The 17888-nt window shown below is 44.7% G+C and overlaps 2 protein-coding genes across 2 annotated transcripts; both read right to left on the bottom strand.

The window, feature by feature from the left end:
* Positions 1 to 3941: 3941 nt before the first annotated feature.
* On the bottom strand, positions 3942 to 7672 carry FAM187B (family with sequence similarity 187 member B). The gene is made up of 2 exons (XM_063110790.1): positions 6951 to 7672; positions 3942 to 4326 (listed from the first exon to the last, which is right to left on the bottom strand). Exons 1-2 carry the CDS (start codon positions 7670 to 7672, stop codon positions 3942 to 3944), a joined length of 1107 nt encoding a protein of 368 aa, XP_062966860.1.
* A 9268-nt stretch (positions 7673 to 16940) lies between these two features.
* Positions 16941 to 17587, bottom strand: LOC134387479 (protein FAM187B-like). The gene is given in 2 exon segments (XM_063109937.1): positions 16941 to 17428; positions 17431 to 17587. Coding segments are annotated over 2 exon segments (645 nt in total).
* Between the last annotated feature and the right edge of the window lie 301 nt (positions 17588 to 17888).

Here is a 17888-nt window from a genome sequence, read left to right on the forward strand (position 1 = left end):
AAATAAGTGCTGTGGCCTGGAAGTGACTCATATTACTTCTGCCCACATCTTACTGGCCAGAGCCAGTTGCATGGCACCACCCAAGCATAAGGAGGCCAGGAAGTGCCATCCTATTCATTCCCCTATTGGAAGGGGAGAGCCAGGCAGATTCGGGGAGCAGCACTAATGAGCATCCTGAAAGCATGTACGTGGTGGGAAGGCTTCCACGAGGTGATGATGCTTGAGCTGAGGCATGAACTATGAGAGGAACTAACCAAGAGGAGGCAGAAAGAAGGGTCTTCTAGGAGGAGGGCACAACATAGTGAGGAAGTTGCTTGGTTAACTCTTCTCATGAGGAGGAGCAGCTTAAAGGCGGCCAGTTTGGCTGGAGCTGGAAAGAAGTGTGGAGGGCAGGCCTCAGAGGGAAGTTGGTCCAATTCCAGGAGCAGCGAATGGCTGTTGCCAAGGTTTGAGGCAAATGTAGGCTCTTCTTGGATTTGCCTAAAAATTGAGGGAGGACATGGCCAGGAACTCCATGAACAAGCAGTGTCTCAAGCTGCTGTGGAAGGATGTGGACTCTCTGAAAGCCTCTGTGTAATAAGACACTGGCAGATTCAAAGCATTATTTTTACCTAAATGTGGGTAAAGAGGTAGACACCAATGACACATTTACGTCTGAACAAAGAAATGATGAATATATAGGTATATGTTTAGGAATTCAGAGAAATCAATTTAAATATTACTCTCAAGTCAACAAATTATTAGTACAAGAAATCAGAATTACAGATTTTTTTAGCAGTTAAAATTGCTTTCAGACTACATGGCCACAATTTCTGTAGCCTGGCAGGTGGCATTAATTGGCCAGATGCCCAACAATTTGTCTCCTCTTCCTAAACACACAGATAGCCACATTTCCCAGGTTCCTCCTTTGCAGTTAAGTGAGGGCCATGAGACTAAGTTCTGGCCAAAGGAAAGTGGACAAAACAAATGACACTTCTAAGCCTGCTTCTACTCCCTATGCCTGATTCCATGTCTCTGTTCATTCTGTGGTGACCTTGGAAACCAATAATTCAGATGGCAGCCTGGATCCCTGAGCCACCTGAGTCAAGTGGAAGAAGGCCCCCGGAGCTGCCTCTGATTATGATGTGAGCAGGAAATAAACCTTTGTGTTTATTTGGGGGTTTACTTATTACTGCAGCAGAGACTACCCTGTACTGACTAATACAGATGTACATGACTCCTTCAATAGCAGTAACATTTGCCAGGACAATTTCATGATACAGAGTGTTTGTATTCAGGGATGCCATGGAGAGTTCTGCAGGTTGAGCACTTTGCAGAGTGTCCAGCCAAGGAGCAAGTAGGGACCCACCCCATGTTCGCCAGTGCCCCGATATGGAGCTGTGTGTATGTGGAGGGAGCCTTTATAAAATGTACACTAAGGTGTAGAAACTAAAACAAAATGTTGTCTTATAGAAGTAGAGGGTAGAATTGTGGTTACCAGAGGCTGGGAAGGGGAGCTAGGAGAGGGTATAGGGAGAGGTTGGCTAATGGACACACAATCTCAGCTAGATAGGAAAAATAAGTTCTAGTTGCCTACAGTAGTGCTAAGCTTTTACAATTAAAAGGAATTTATTGTATGTTTTCAGTTGGCTATAAGAGAGGTGCTCAAAGACTCTCCTGACAAAGAAATGATAAATTTTTTGCGATGACAAATATGCTAATTACCTTGAGTTGATCATCACACATCGTATACTTCTATTGAAATATAACTCTGTATCCCATAAACATGTACAATCAATATGTGTCAATTAAAAATAATACAAAATTTACACTAAGGTGACATATAGGCTAGTGTCAGCCTTGTCTGCATTTCTGCAGCTTCAGGGAAAAAAAGGGAGTATTTTCTCTTTCCCTTTCTTTCTTCAGCAGATCGGAGAGCTGTACGGTGAGGCCAAGTACTGGAATTACATTTATTAGCAATGATATTTTTGTTTCAAGAAAAGTAGGCCCAAGAAGTTAAGAAATTACAATATGGAAAGGGAAAGGGCAGAACAGGGTGGTTAAAAATGGTATGTGGGGCATGTCGTGTTGTACACTGTACTCTGCAGTTCAGGGGAGGTGGCAAGGGCAAGCCTCACCACTTCTCCTGCTTGGTGATGAAAGTTTTCATTGTTTAGTTGGCCACATGCAAATGGCTGCCCCAACCTGGGGGTTATCCGCACCCTCTCCTGCAAGAGACAGCACCTTGTCAGAATCACCATTTGAAATGGACATCAGGTCATGTCCCTCACTGCTCAAAACCCTCCCACGGCTCCCATCTCATTTCAAATGAAATCTAAAGCCCTTACCTTGGCTTTTTGCTGGCTGTCAACTGGAGGTGACCCTCAGATCCCAGAGGCCACTTGCAGTTCCTAGAGTCTGCCCGCACTCCTTGCCACACATGGCTGCTTAGTTCATCAAGCCAGTGAGACCCTCTCCTTCTAGTCTGCTAAACAGTCTTATATAATGCAACCTGACCAAGGGAGTGACAGCCCAGCACCTTCACCATATGCTATTGGTTAGAAGCAAGGTCACAGGTTCCATCTACACTGAAGGTGAGGGGATCACACAATGACATGGACACCAGGAGGTGGGAAGTCATTGGGGTCACTTTTGGGACTGCCTGCCACAGTGGGACACTGACAGCCTTGGCTGTGAGTTTTGAGACCTTCAAGGCTGTGTGGACTGGCCTGGGCATGGGACCTGTGCTTGGCTCTCGCTGTTCCACCAGCTACTACACAATGGGTGCAGGACACAAGGGTTTCCTGGGAGCCGGCTGGGGTCTGGGAGCAGAGGTCCTTTCACCCTCCCATCACTGTGTGACCTCAGGCAGGTGGCTTGAGCCTTCTGTGCCTGGACGTTCTCAGCTGCAAAACAAGCTGGACAGTAACACCGGCCTCGGGGGTGCTTGTGGGGATGTAACACTTATGAAGGGCTTGAGTTTTGACCACACCAGGAGGTCCAAAAATGTTTGCTATTATCGTCACTGATATTCTCTGCCTCTGCTTCCCAGTGAGCCCTCTTTAATTCTCAGGGAATGTTCTCTTATTCTGAGGAAACTGAGTCTCTGAGCATTGCATGAAGCCTTAAGTGTTTTGGCAACAGTATCTGGTATAGGAGAGGCGAGCTCTGCCCTGTCCTTGGCCAGAAGCTCTGTTCTGGGAGAGTTTCCTATCCGTCCTGTTGTTGCTTCACAGTGGAGTATGAGGGCAATGAATTTTAAAAAGCATTAATATTTTATTTCTCACTTGCTGTCTACTAAACAGTGTATATAATTCCTGGGAACAGCCGGGCCTGGTAATTCTTGTTGGTCTGCTGAGCTGGGGGTGGTCTGGGGAGCTGACTGCATTGCCGTCCTGGGCCTGGACCACTCCAGCAGCACCTTCTGACCTGAGGAGCTATGGCTGGGCCTCAAGGTCGAGGCACAATTGGGGTGGGTGGGGCAAGGGACGGGTAGGGAAAAGCAGCAGGGCCCAGTGCAGATCTGGGGGGGGTCTGCAAGTTGTCCACAAGCACCCTCATCTTGTCCTTGGGAGAGTGAGGTGAGTGAGGATGCTTCAATTTACCACACTTGGAGACACCTCAAGAGTGGCCTCATTCCCTCTCTCCCTCCCTCTGAAGAACACGGGGCCTGAGCCAGGCCAACAGGGTTTGGACCGGAGTCCCCACCCTCCAATGACTAGATAGATGGTCTTGCCGCAGATTCCTCCTCTGTGGAGTGGGGATTACTAATGAGTTAACAGAGCAGGACCTGACACAGGGAAGAGCTCAGTCACCCTTGGCTATTGCCACAGGTCTGTTTGCATTCACACAATATCTCAGAGTGTGGTGGGGGGGCGGGCACGGCAGCAGGAGCTATGGAAGGGACAGTTGAGGCAATAAGGCACAGGAGGCCAGGTCCGCTTGGGCACTGAGAACTCGCTTTATTTCACCAGCAGCATCCGATTTCTTTTTTTGCCCTGGGAAGGGCGGTGGAACTTGAGCAGCAGTCCCACCAGGGCCAGGACGGTGACCAAAGGCAGCATCAACTTCAGCCCCTTGACAACAGAGTCTGCTTTCCCCTGCAGGGACTGTTCTGCCTTCCACTGCTGTGCCTCAGCCCTCCTCTTAGCCTCCAGCACCTCTGGACTGGTCATGGCATTGAACTGGGCCATGAGCTCCTGCTGCACGAAGCACCTGTAAATGGTTGGCTGGAAGATCTGCAGCTGCCGGCCGCCGGTGGATGGGTCCAGGAAGGTGCTGATGTCCTGGCCAGAGAGCTGGCCCTGCCAAGTCAGGGGGGTGTTGTTGGCTTCCCACAGGACGGGCCTGCAAAGAGGACAAGGTCAGGGGCAGGGCCCTGGGGAGAAGTGGGGAACCACCGTCTGAGGGAGGTGGTGACAGAGGCATCCTCCTGCCTGGCAACAGCAAACACAGCACCCCCCGTGGTGTGCAGCGCCCAGCTGGGAGCTCTCAGAGCTCTGCCCCTCCCTGGCTCGGAGACCTGGGCAAATGCCTCTAGCTCTTTGAGTCTTCATTTCCTCATCTGAAAATGGGAGTGTCATGATTGTGCCTTCCTCACAGGGTTTTTGGGGTCATTAGCAAAAACACTCCCTAAATGATTTGTGCCCCCCCAACCCGCCTTTTACCTGCCTGGCCTCATCTTGTCCTCTCTCCCGGTCACTCACTCTGCCCAGCCACGCCGACCTCCTGCACGTTGCTCCTCAGACGTGCTGGGCACAGCCCTGCCTCAGGGCCTCTGCCCTGGCCATTGCCTCTGTCTGGAACGCTCTTCCTCAGTCCCCGTGATTTCCTCACCTCCTTTCAGTCTTGGCCCTTCTGAGAGGGGCCTTCCCTGACCCCCTCTAGTTACACTTTTAATCTCCTTCACTCCCATTACCCCTCCCTACCGTTCTCATCTTCTAAAATACTACACATTTTATCCATCTTAAAATACTATATATTTATTGCTCCCCGAGGGCAAGAATCTGTCAGTTTTGTTTTTCGCTTTTTCCCAAGTACCAGAAACAGTGCTTGGCATATAAACGAGCAGTGAAAATATGTGAAGTGAATGAATGAACCAGGCACACAACACGCTCAGCACTCAGCCTGGCGGAAAAGCAGAAAAGATACTCAGCAGACAATATCATAACAAAGCCACTAACATAAAAGCAATACTTATGTAGAGGGTGGCACTATTTGTCAGACACTTGTGGGAAGCACTTGACAGTCATTAGCATTCTTCAACATCACCATGACCCACGGGAGCTAGCAAGACCTCTGTACTGAGTTCACGTCCTTCCCAGAACCTCAGAGGGAAACTTTATTTGGAAATTGGGTAGTTGTGGATGTAATTCGTTAAGATGAGGTCATTCTGGAGTAGGTTGAGCCCTAAATCCAACATCTCTAGTGTCCTTATAAAAAACGGAGAAAGGACACAGAGATAGAGACCCACGGGAAGAATGCCAGGTGGTAACGGAGGCAGAGATTGGATGCGGCTACAAGCCAAGAAAGGCCAAGGATCTCTGGCTCTCATTAGAAGCCAGAAAAAGGCAAGAAACGATTCACCCAGCGCCTCAGGGGGGCCTGGCCCTACTGACACCTTGGTTTCAGACTTCCAGCATCCAGAATGGCGAGAGAATAAATTTCTGTTATTTTAAGCCACCCAGTTTGTGGCACTTTGTTTCGGCAGCCCTCAGAAACTAATACAATCCCAGTCTACAGGTGGGAAAACTGAGGCCCTAGAGACCCCATGAGCTCAAGGTCACAAACTGGAAAGTGGAAGAATTGGGATTGGAACCTAAGCAGGGCTGAAACCAGAGCCCAAGACAGAAACCTCACAAGAAATGCCACTCCACTCAGCTCCTTGGGGACATGGGCAACTCTTGATTCCTCAGCCACCTCCCTTCATTCTTATCTCGAGTTCCCTGGGACTTGCACTCAGGAGCTCCTTGTGTGGCAATGACATGGAACAGGAGTTCCTGCGTACATGGGAAGAGGAGTTCATGCTCACTTTCCTGCACCTCTGAATCGCATTTGTCTTAGAGAGCAGGTGATACTTTTATGCTTAGAGGAAGAGGAAGGTCCAAGAGTGAAAGAGAGAGAGGAATAGAAGTCACAGCTGGGATAAACAAGGAAAAGCAAACCAGATGGAGGTGGGGAGAGCAGATGCCACAGAGCCTGTGGCTGCGGAGGCCCCAAGATGTTGCTCAGGCTTCCCCTTTACCAGGGTCCCATGTGCGGGAGGGGCTTCTTTGGGCATTGGGAGATGGGCAAGGGGACCCATGGCCCGGGTTGTGGGTTTAGAGTCTGAGCTGTCACCTCCTACCATGGACGTCCCTAGGCAAGGACAGCACCCCTCCAAGCTGTGGTTTCCTGTGTGTAAAACGGGCCTCCTTGGGGTCCACAGCTCCTGGGGCAGGGAGGATGGGGAGGGAGAGGACCCTGTTCGTGAAGAGGGTTTGCCCAGAGCCTGGCCACTGAGAAAGGGCAGCTCCTACGAGTGGTTGCATTTGTTATTGCTGGGGGGTAGGGGGGGTGATTGGGGAAGAGGAGGTGACGGGGAGATTTCCCAGGAGCTCCAGGCGGGAAGACAAGAACAAGAGTGTGAGCTCATGGCAACTCTGGGGGCACCACCGTCTCCTCCAGGGTCCTGCTCACTCTCCCAGATGAGTCAGGGGCCTCTCGGGGCCCATCTTCCTGGCTTCCCCCATCCCATGCCATCACTCTGCCTGGTCTTCTTCCATCCCAGCTTGAACTACACTGGGCTGCTCTCTCCCCTTGGACTGGGGGTTTCCTGAGGGTAGGGCCTGGCACTGTCTGGATGACCACTGAGCCTGCGGGGCTGAGCTGCACAGAACCCCTCCCTCTCTGCACAGATTAACCATGAAAGCTCCCAGGCAGGGAGAGCCTGGCTAGGGGCCAGGGGCAGGGCTGGTGCCCAGTTCCATCACCTGTAGATGGATCCTAAGGGGCAGGTGAGCCACGCAGATTCGGACTCTTCATCGAGCTTGAAGTTGTCAAAGGTGATGAAGTCTGTCCCAAATGGAATGGTATCCTTGCACTGGACATGGCAGTCTTCCACCTGCATCTCAGGCCGCATGCGGTTGGACCACACCTTCACCTCTCCCATATAGAGCCAGCAGGGCATGGGCTCCTCCAGGGGCTCCTCGATGTAGCAGTACCCCAGGCGTTTGCGCTCTCCTGGCTCCCCACAGCGGTTGCAGTCCTGCCAGGGCTCCCAGCGGGTAAAGATGAGCTCCTCACCACCCAGGTGCAGGGTTTCATTCTTCAGGGGCTTTTGACCCAGGCCTTTGTGTGTAATATGCAGGGTGGTGACGTCCTGGAAGTCAATCTCATACTGCAGCACTTGGGTGTCATTCTTGTTCCAGCAGAGGTAGAAGCCCGTCTGGGAGGGCAATGGATTTCTAACGACAATGCTGCCCTCGGGCATTATTTTTATATTGGACACACTGGTGAGGTTGGTGGGCCATTCATCCTTGCCTTGCATGAAGTAGAAGTACCACTGTGCCCCGGAAGAGTTGCACCGCAGGACGATATCATTGCCTGAGAGTAGGGCCTGCCGGCACTGCCTCCCGCTGGGACAGCTGATGGAAATGTAGTGCCCCAGCACCGGGGCAGCAAAGCCAAGCAGCAGCCACAGGGTGGTCAGCATGGTGAACTGGGGCTGTGGCAGTGGGCTGCGTGCCATCCCGGACATTGTGATGTCACCCATGAACTCAAGCATCAGCCCCGGGCAGCAGGATGAACTGCAGTCCACCACTGGGTGCGTGAAGTCACTATCCCCTTTTGTTTTGTGACAAGTTGACAACCCTATTTATTGATTTATTTTATTGAATCATAATTGATTATACATTTTTGAGGGTTCAGTGTTGACATATGTTGATCAAATCAAAATTATTAGCGTATATATTATTACAAATCATACTTATTCTTTATGCCTCTTGTCCAATCCCTCCCTCTCCCCCTCTCCCTCCACCCTCCAACCTCTGATAACCCTAGATTTCTTCTCTCCTTCTGAAAGACTAAAGGTGGTTCCTCTGTTGATTTGTTGCCTAGATGATCTGTCCAGTGCTGAGAGAGGTGTATTCAGGTCCCCCACTATTATCATAGGATAGATGTTTCTTCTATCACTCTGAATGGGCTTTGTGGAGAGAGACAGCCTCTTCTTTTCTTTGGTCTCCACTGGTGACTCTCCTTGTGTCAATGCACTTGAGTGGCTGGCAGACCATCTGTGTGGTGGTTGTGTTATCTAGCCACTTTTGCAGCAGCCATGACTATTGTGGTGGCTGTGGTGGGCCACCCACATGGAAGTGGTGTTTTGGGCATGCTCCTTGCCTGGTTGCAGGAGGAGGCATTGGTCCCTGGCTCCATCTGTTTTTACATTCTAAAATGTTGTTGCGGAGCAGTCGGGTGGGAGGGGGAGACAGGAAGGGGGAAGGAAATAGTGTGGGAGAAGGAGGAAGGAGGGGGGCATGGTTGAGGCCCATGGCACCCCCTCATTCTTGCAGGGGAGACAAAAGGGCTTCCAGTGGTGGCTTGGTCATTGCTGAGTTGAATGCAGATGTCAGGGGGTGTGGCCAAAGCCCTTGGCCCCCCACTGCCCCAGCTTGGGAGCCTGGGGCATTTCCTGTGGCAGCTTGGTGGTTGTCACTGGTCTTGGTGCAGGTGTTGGGGGGGCGTGGCCGAGGCCCAAGGCCCCCCATCATCCTGGTTTGGGACCCTGGAATGCTTCCCGCGGTGGCTCAGTGGTCATTGCTGGGTTGGTTGTGGGTGTCAGGGGGCACAGCTGAGGTCCCCAGCCCTCCCCCTCCCTGGCTTGGGGGCACAGGGGGCTTCTGGTCCCTCTAGGTTTTATAGGTATTCTTTAGTGAAGTGAGACCTTTACTAGTTAATGTCAAACTTTCTCTCTGGTCTGCAGATATTTTTTTTTCTTTCAGTTTTGTGTTGGATTATTCACTGTTTCCACTACTTAAACTCTGTGCTGGAACTAATATGTTGTCCTTTGCTTACTTCTAAAATGAGGGAACTTCCTGTGGGGACCAGTTCTTGAGCTCTGTGGTTGAACTAAATTGCCTCTTTGCTGCTGATTCCCCGGGGAAGGCTTTTTGTGAGGCTCAGGTTTTAATGGTTGACTTTGTAGGTCCTTCTGGGTCTCGCGAGATCTGGTGCACCTGGGTTGTGTGGAAACTCAGGTCTGGGCCTGAGTCTTTTCAGCAAACTGCTCACCCTGCAGTTCTATATTCCTGAGCAGTCTACGCAGCGTGGTCCTCTGCTGATTGGGGGGCAGATCAGCTGTCCATGCAGTGTCCCAATGTTCCCCCAGTGGCCCATCTCCCCCACTGCCCACACTCCAAACACTTCCCATGGGATGGCCATGTGCTGGTCCCTTGCAATGATTCACTGGCCTCTGAGTGGCTCCTTTTTTCTGTTTTCTGTGGCTCCTCACTCCTATGTGGATCCACAGGAACCCTGGTAGTGGTCTTGCTGGCCTGAGGGCCACTAAGGCCCTCTTCTCCCCTGCCGATTCCAAGCAACTTCATCTGAAGGGCACAGCTGCAGCTTTTGCCAGCTCTTGCTCCATGTACCCAGCAGTTCCAGCTTGAAGTGGCCAGGATTTGAAATGGTGGGAGTGATCCTTTTTTTCATCATGGCTTCTCCTGCCTTCATGCATCTCCGTAGGTCTCTCCTCCTCTTCCCCTGAGCTCTAGTGTTCCCAGCTTGGCTGTCATTGTTTTTAATAGTTGTGAATTTGTTGATTTGTGGGAGAGAGTGACGCTGGGGACCATCTATTCTGCCATCTTGACTGGAAGCCTCTGACAACCCTATTTAATTTCTATTCCAAGCTCTCCATTTTGCTGGGATAGGAGGAAATTTAATTTGTCTCTTCAGGGTTTTCTCTACCACCTGCCTCCTCCTGCTTTCCCAAGAGGTGAATCTACATTCCCAGGGATGGTCCAAGAACATTAAAGTGCCACATGTGAACATTCGATGTATTTTTCCTGAACATCTACTATGTCCTTGGTACATTTCTTTACGTTGGGGATAGAGTAGTAAGCAAATCCTCTCTGGTTATTGTTCTGACTTTCTACACCTCTCTCCCCATCCCCTCCTCTCCAGCCATGGAATGTGTCAGGCAATCAGAGAGGCTCTTGCCTCAGGACCTTTGCATGGACTGTCCCTGGCTCTCTCCCAGATATCTGCATGACTCAATTAATCTTAAAAAAATAAATATTTTTTTCACTTTCCTCTTTCTGAAGTCTTTTCCTAAACTCTTTCTCAGCCTTTAAATTATAAATAATTATTGTGGAGAATTGATCTGCTGTCATTCACTCATTTCACAAATGTCCACTGAGTGCCTACCATGTGCCAGCCATTATTCTAATCATAGCAGTGAGCAGGTTAGACAGAACCTCTGCCGTCCTTGAGCTTACCTGCTAGAGCAAAAGACAGACAGTAAACAAATATGTAATCCATAATGTCAAATACAATTCATTCTTGTTACTCATGGCAGTTATGTTCTGTAAAGTTGCAGTGAATGTTGAATAAGTGAATACTGAAAAATTAATTGATCCTAGGAAAAATAGAGGGTTAGGTTCCTGCAAGCCTCTGGTCATAGTATTTTTGTCAACTGGTCAATACACAACTTTGTTTTACATGTATTTTTGTTTACAGGCACCTTATTTAATGTATGTTGTTGATTCATGAACACTGAACTCACGGCCAACAGCACTATAACTCATGCCTGAGCGAAGCTATTCTAAAACGTTTTCTCTGTGAGGCACATCACAGCCTTCTCACGTTTAGGAACACTAGACAGCACTTCAGCACAATGCTTGAGAGCCATTTTAAACCATAAAATCACCAACAAAAGGCACAAAATTGTGAAAAAGTGTGGCACTAGACAGACCATGAAAAGGACACTTGTTAACAGTATGAGAGCTGGAACAAGACGGCAGAGTGTCACCTGGCTCGACCTCAGCTGGGGATGTGCCTGTTGGGTGACCCAGATTTCTCACCACTCTGCACATGTCTGCAAATGACCACGAAGGCACCGGGGGTGTTGATTTTGGAGTTACAAATAAATTTTAGTGAGTAGACAAATTCACAAATATGGAATCCGCAAATAATGAGGATTGATGGTTAATGATAATTGCTCCAGAGAAAAACAGAGCAGGGAAATGGGGATAGAAAGTGAATGGGTGCGAGTTGCTTTAGGGAGGGTGATTTGGCCTGTCTGAGCACTCACTGAGGAGGTGAGTTTTCACAAACATCTGCATGGAGTGAGATAGGATCTATGTGGATATTTGAAGGGAGACAATTCCCAGGAGAGGACCAACCCATGACAGGGCTGCCTCGTTAGTGTATTTGAAAGGCATGGAGGCCAGAGTGACTGGAGATCAGAAAACAAGGGAGAGGGTGGTGAGGCTAGAGGTTCATCCTGGTCTTTGCTAAGACATCTACCTGGCTCCTTATGGCCAAGGGCTCTCTCAGTCAAGCCTCTGCCCCATGTGGGAATCCCTACGGGCTATGTTTGGCATATGATATACACTTAGACTCTCTCTGGAACTGTTTCATCTGTGGTGTCTCGCTGTTGCCCCCACCCTGGGAGTGGGGCATGCATCCGCTCTGCTCTTAGATCTACAAAATGACCTAGAGTTTTTGTCTGCTTCCCAGGACCCTATGAAGTCCCTCTATCTAAGGCATACTAACATCTTTATCTTTATGGCTTCCCCTCCATCTCCTTTTCTCTCTCTGTCTCTGTCTCTCTTTCTCCCCAGCCCAGAGAAACTTTTCTAGAAAGGTAGGAGAGGCTGTAGAGAGACTGTGAGAAACCTCATTTCCAACTTTCATTTTAGATAGGTGAGAAGTCACAAACTGGCTGGATCCAGCCTGAAAAAATGTTTTGATTGGCCTCCCAAGAGTGTTTTTAGAATATTTAGATCCATGATCAACACGTAAAATTCAAGAGATGATATATAAGTATCCAGATTCCCTGCTATTCTTTACATGATGTGGATGAGACTTCTGCTTGCTGCTACAGTTGAGCAGCTTGTATTAGAACAACCCTCTTGCTAATAACAACTATGGACTTCAAGATAACTGTGATTAATACATCTAAGATATGACAAGATGAGAAATTTAAATCTATAGGGAAGAATAATCAAATGAAAATTCTAGAATTAAATAACAAAAGTTTTGAAATTAATAATTAACCAGAAGAGGTAACAACCTATTAGATACAACAGAAGAGAGGATTAGCGAAATTAAAGATGAGTCAATAGAAAAATATCTATACAGAAGCATGCAAAGGAAAAAGAAAAACACAGAAAAGAGTGTAAGAGACAAGACACGGTGAAAAGTTCTAAAGTTCAGGTAAGTGGAGACTCCAAAGAAAAGGAGAGACAGGAACACAAGCAATATTTGAAGAGATACAACTGAAAATTTTCCAAAAAGTGACGAAAGCCACAAATTCAAGGTCTTTGAACCCCACACAGGATAAACATAAAGAAAACCACACCTAGACACGTTATAAAAAGAAACTGCTGAAAACCAAAGTAGAAATCTTAAAAATGGCCAGAGGAAAAAAAGAATATTACCTTCAAAGCAACAAACATAAGATTTTCAATTGACTACTAAACAGAAATCATGTAAGCTAGAAGACAATGAAATGTCTTCAAAGCATTTAAAGATAACTGCCAGTCTAGAATTCTATATCACAATGAAAATATCCTTCAAAAATGGAGGCAAAAAGAAAAATATTTGCAGATGAAAACTGAGAATTTACCACAGCAGAACACACTAAAAATAATACTAAAGAGAATTCTCTCCTGATTTGAGCATCACATATTGCACACAGGTAATGATATTCAACTCTGTACCCCACAGATATGTACAACTATGTTACAACAAAAAGAAGAGAGAGAGAGAGAGAGAATTCTCCAGGAAACAGGAAAACTGTCCCCAATGGAAGTGAGGTAATGTAGGGATGAGAAGCACCAAAAAAGGCTGTCCAGTTAGCTCAGTTGGTTAGAGTGGAGTGTTATAACTCTCTCTCTCTCTCTTTTTTCTATTTGGCATCTGGCTGGTATGGGATGTTCAGATCCCCATACCAGCCAGCTGCCAAATTTTAAAAAAAAGAGAGAGAGAAAAGAAAAGCACCAGAAAAATAAATATGTGAGTAAAACTAAATTAATATCAAGTGCTTTAAAAAATGATTTATTGTGAGATTTAAAATACATGTAAAATAAAAATACTTGACAGCAAGAACACAACAGATAGAAAGGGAATAAATGAAGCTAAAGCGTTGAAAAGTCTCTGCATTGTCTGGGAAATGGTACAAGTGCAAATTTATATTATATTCAGTAAGTCAATAAGTAATGTTGTAATCTCTAGAGTAAAAGAATAATGAAAGAATGCATATCTAATAAGCTCAAAGAGGGGGAAATGGAATAATCATAATAAAGACTTGATGAGTCTAAAAGCAAGAAAGGAGAAAACAAACCAAAGGATAGAACAAGTAGAAAGCAAATGGGAAGATGGTAGTTTTAAATCCAAATATATCTTTAATTACATTAAATGTAAATAAACTAAATATTCCAATTAAAAGAAAAAGATTTTCATACTTAATACCAAAACAAAAATCTAAGTATATACTGCTTAAATGAGCTTATCTTAAATAAAGGAATATGGAAAAGTTGAAAATAAAAACATGCAAAAATATCATGCAAACACTAACCAAAAACAAACAAACAAAAAACACCCCTGGTTTAGTAGTTATATCAGTAACAGAAACAGTAGACATAAGGGTCAAAAGTATTAATAGAGATTACAAGAGACATTTTATGAAATCATCAATCCAATAGGAAGATATAACAATCCTAAGTTTATATGAAATAAAAATAGGTAAAATAAAACCCGACAGTTCTAAATGTTGAAAAAGACAAATCCACAAACATAGTTGGTGATTTTAATATACATCTCTTAGTAACTGATGGAACATGCAAACACAAATTTATTAGAGATATAGAAGATTTAAACAACATGATAAATAAAGTTGGCCTAATTCATATATATGGAATACTGCACTCAACAAATGCAGAATATACATTCTTTTCACATTCACATTAAACATTTGCCAAAATTGACTATATTTTGGGTCATAAAGCAATTCTTAATAAATGTTAAAGGAATTCAATCATACCTTTTGGTAAGTGGAATTAAGCTAGACATAAATGACAAAAAGATAATAAGAAATTACCCAGATATTTGAAAATTATGCAATGAAATGTCTTAATAATCAATGGGTCAAAAAAGAAATCACAATTAAAAGTAGAAAGCATTTTTAACCAACTGAAGATGAAACTATAACTTATCAAAACTTGTGGAACGCAGGTAAGTGATACTTAGATGAAATTCATAGCCTAAATACATACTTTGGGGAATAAAGAATGAAAATTTGAGATTTAAGAAAGCATCTCAAGAAGTAAGAGAAAAAAAGAAAAAGAAAATTAAACCTAAAGAATATAGAAAAAGGAAATAATAGAGACCAGAGGTTAATGACATGGAAAACAAAAGTACAGTAAAGAAAATCAACAAAATCAAAAGTTGATTCTTTGAAAAGATGAATGAGATTGATAAAGCCCAGAAAGACTGATCAAGAAAAAATGGAGAAGGCTTAAATACTTGATATCAGTAATGAAAAAAGAGACATTACTACAGATACCACAGGCATAAATAATTAGAGGACATTACAAACAACTTTTAGCCAAAACTACTAAAAATTTAGATGAAATGGATAAATTCATGGAAAAATTTAACAACACTGGCACAAGAAAAAAATCTGAATAGTTTTATATTTACTATTAAAGAAATTGAATCTGTAATTTAAAACCTATGCACCCACACAAAAAAATTAAATAAAACTTACATACAAAAAACCCTGAGCCCAGAAAGCTTTACCAGTAAGTTCTCCCAAACGTTTCTTAACAATTAAGAAATGACATCAATCTTTTAAAACATTTCCAAAAATAGAAAAAGATGGAATGCCTCTTAACTTCTACGAGGCCTGCATCACCTTGATGCCAAAACCTTATAAGGACACTATGGCATAGGAAAACCTCAGGCCAATCTCTTTCATGTAGATAGACAAAATATCCTAAAAATATATCAGCAAACTGATTGCAGTGATTTTAAAAAAGAATAAACATCATGACCAAATTGAGTTTATCCCAGGAAGGCAAGTTTGGGTTTATATTTGAAAGTCAATTAATGTAATTCATCACATTAACAGAATAAAGGAGAAACCCCATACTATTCTTAGTAGATGCAGAAAGGCATTTGATAAATTCAACACTCATTCACGATGAATCAAAACTATTGGCAAACGAGGAACAAAAGGGAATTTTTTTAATTTGATAAAGTGTTTTTATTAAGAACCTAGAGCAAAATTATACTTAATAGAGAAATATTAAGTATAACACAAGCATGTCTGCCATCAACTTCTCCATTCAGAGTTTTACTTGAGATAAGTGAATTTAGCAAAATAATTAGATACAAGGTCATATACAAATATCAGATATAATGTTCCCAGCACAAAGAAGTGACAAATGTTTGAGGTGATGGATATGCTACATACCCTGATATGATCATTGTACACAGTATAAATGTACCTAAATGTCATATTGTACCCCATAAACATATACAATTATCATGGGTCAATTAAAAAGATAAATTAAAAAGAAAAAAATTTCAGAGACAGAAATTAGACTAGTAGATTAGAGGTTACCAGAAATGGGGATGGAAGGGGGAAGAAATAATGAAACGTTATTGCTTAATGGGTACAGAGTTTATGTTTAGGATGACAAAAATGTTTTTGAAATAGAGGTAGTAGTTACAAAGTACTGTGGATGTAATTAATTCCATATAATTGTATGTTTAAAAATGCTTAAAATGGGAATTCTTATGTTATATATGTTTTATCACAATAAAAAAGAAAAAAATCACTGAACTAAAAACAAACAAAAGCCAAATATCAAATATAATCCATATACCAGCACCAAAGAATTAGAAGATGAAATTTAAAAGACACAATTTATGATAGCATGAAAAAAATCAAATACCTAGGAATAAATACAGTAAAAGATATGTAAGACCTCTACATTAATAACTGCATATTATTGAGAGAAATTAAAGAAGAATTTACCATGTTCATGGATTGGAAGACTAAATATTGTAATATATTTACTCTCCCCAAATCTATCTTTAGATTCAATGAAGCCCCAATTAAAAAAAAAAAAAAAATAGCATTTTTTGAGTGGAAACTATAAACTGATTCCAAAATTTTTATACAAGGGGCCATGAATAACCAAGACAATCTTGAAGAACAAAGTTGGAAAACATGTACTACCAAATATCATGACTTATTTTAAAAGGTACAATAATTAAGGTACTGTGGCGTTGCTGCAAGGATACATAAATTATGTCTGTCAGGGTCCAATTGAGGGACAGAAACTACATTAGTGTCTATGTTGGCATGAACACCGGCCTGAGTATCTTGGTCTCTAGGTTTCACGTTTGGTCTGTCCCTGAATATCAGGAGCCTGTGTGGGCAGGGAGTAAGTCACCACTGTGTCCCCAATATCACCAACCCAGGGCCCACCTTGGAGCACCTGTCCAGGGCACCAGGAAATTCTTGCTGAACGAGTATCTACGCAAGCCATTGAAAAGATCCCTTTCTGCACAGACTGACCATGAAGGCTTATGGGCTGGAAGAAAGAGCCTGACTTTCTGATGGAAAGTAAACTGTTAGCCCATATAGGCATCAGAAACAAAGCCTGGATGAGGGCCACAGGCAGGGCTACTTCCCTGGCCTTGTCACCTGTAGATGGAGGCCCAGCGACAGGTAAGCCACATGTTGTTGGTCAACTTTGGTCAAAGATGAAGGACGGCTGGTTGATTTCCTTATCAGTGTCACAGGGTACAAGGCCGGCTTCCACCTGCATCTCAGGCCGCATGTGACTGTATTGAACCTTCTCCTCTCTCAAATAGAGCCAGCAGGGCATGGGTTTTTCCAGGGGCTCCTCGACATAGCAGTACCCTGCGCGTTTGCGCTCGACCGGCTCTCTGCAGCGGTTACACTCCTGCCACGGCTCCCAGTGAGTAAAGATGAGGACCTTGCCACTCAGACTCAGGGTCCCATTCTGCAGGGGCTTTTGGCCCAGGTCTTTGTGTGTAATATGCAGGGAGGTTACATCCTGGAAATCAATTTCATATTCCATCACGAGGGCATTGTTGTTGTCCTGGCAGCTATAGAGACCTGTCTGGAAGGGCTGAGGGTGGATCAATTGGAGGCTGCCCCCAGGCAGTTTCTTTATGTTAGGGCTTGAGTTGAACAGAAAGGGATCCTCTCCAAGAAGTACCAGAATGTCTTGGGATGGTCACAATGTAGGACAACATCATTGCCTGAGAGTAAGGCCCACTGGCAGAGACTTTTGTAGGTACAGCTGATTAACACCTGGGCCCACAAAGTGGGGAAAGAAAGGCTAAGCAGCCACAGGGTGGCCAGCATAGTGGAACAAGACTACAGAAGGAGGCTGAGAACTACCCTGGCCGTTGTGAAGTCACCCACAGAACTCAGGGATCAGCCCTGAGCGGTGGAATGAACCTCAATTCACTGTGCTTTCAGGAGTCCCATTCAGCTTATGTCATCAAATGTCTTGTCAGTTGTAGGGTCAAAAACTCAAATGTCCACAGGAACTGGGCAGGAAACAAAATGAGTGAATATAAATCAGAACAAGTGAACTAAAAAGGCAAATTATTTGCCCTCCACATACCCAAAATGCAGTGATGGAATGGGACAAAATGGCTTT

Source organism: Cynocephalus volans, chromosome 10, assembly GCF_027409185.1.
Source record: "Cynocephalus volans isolate mCynVol1 chromosome 10, mCynVol1.pri, whole genome shotgun sequence".
Lineage (NCBI taxonomy): Eukaryota > Metazoa > Chordata > Mammalia > Dermoptera > Cynocephalidae > Cynocephalus > Cynocephalus volans.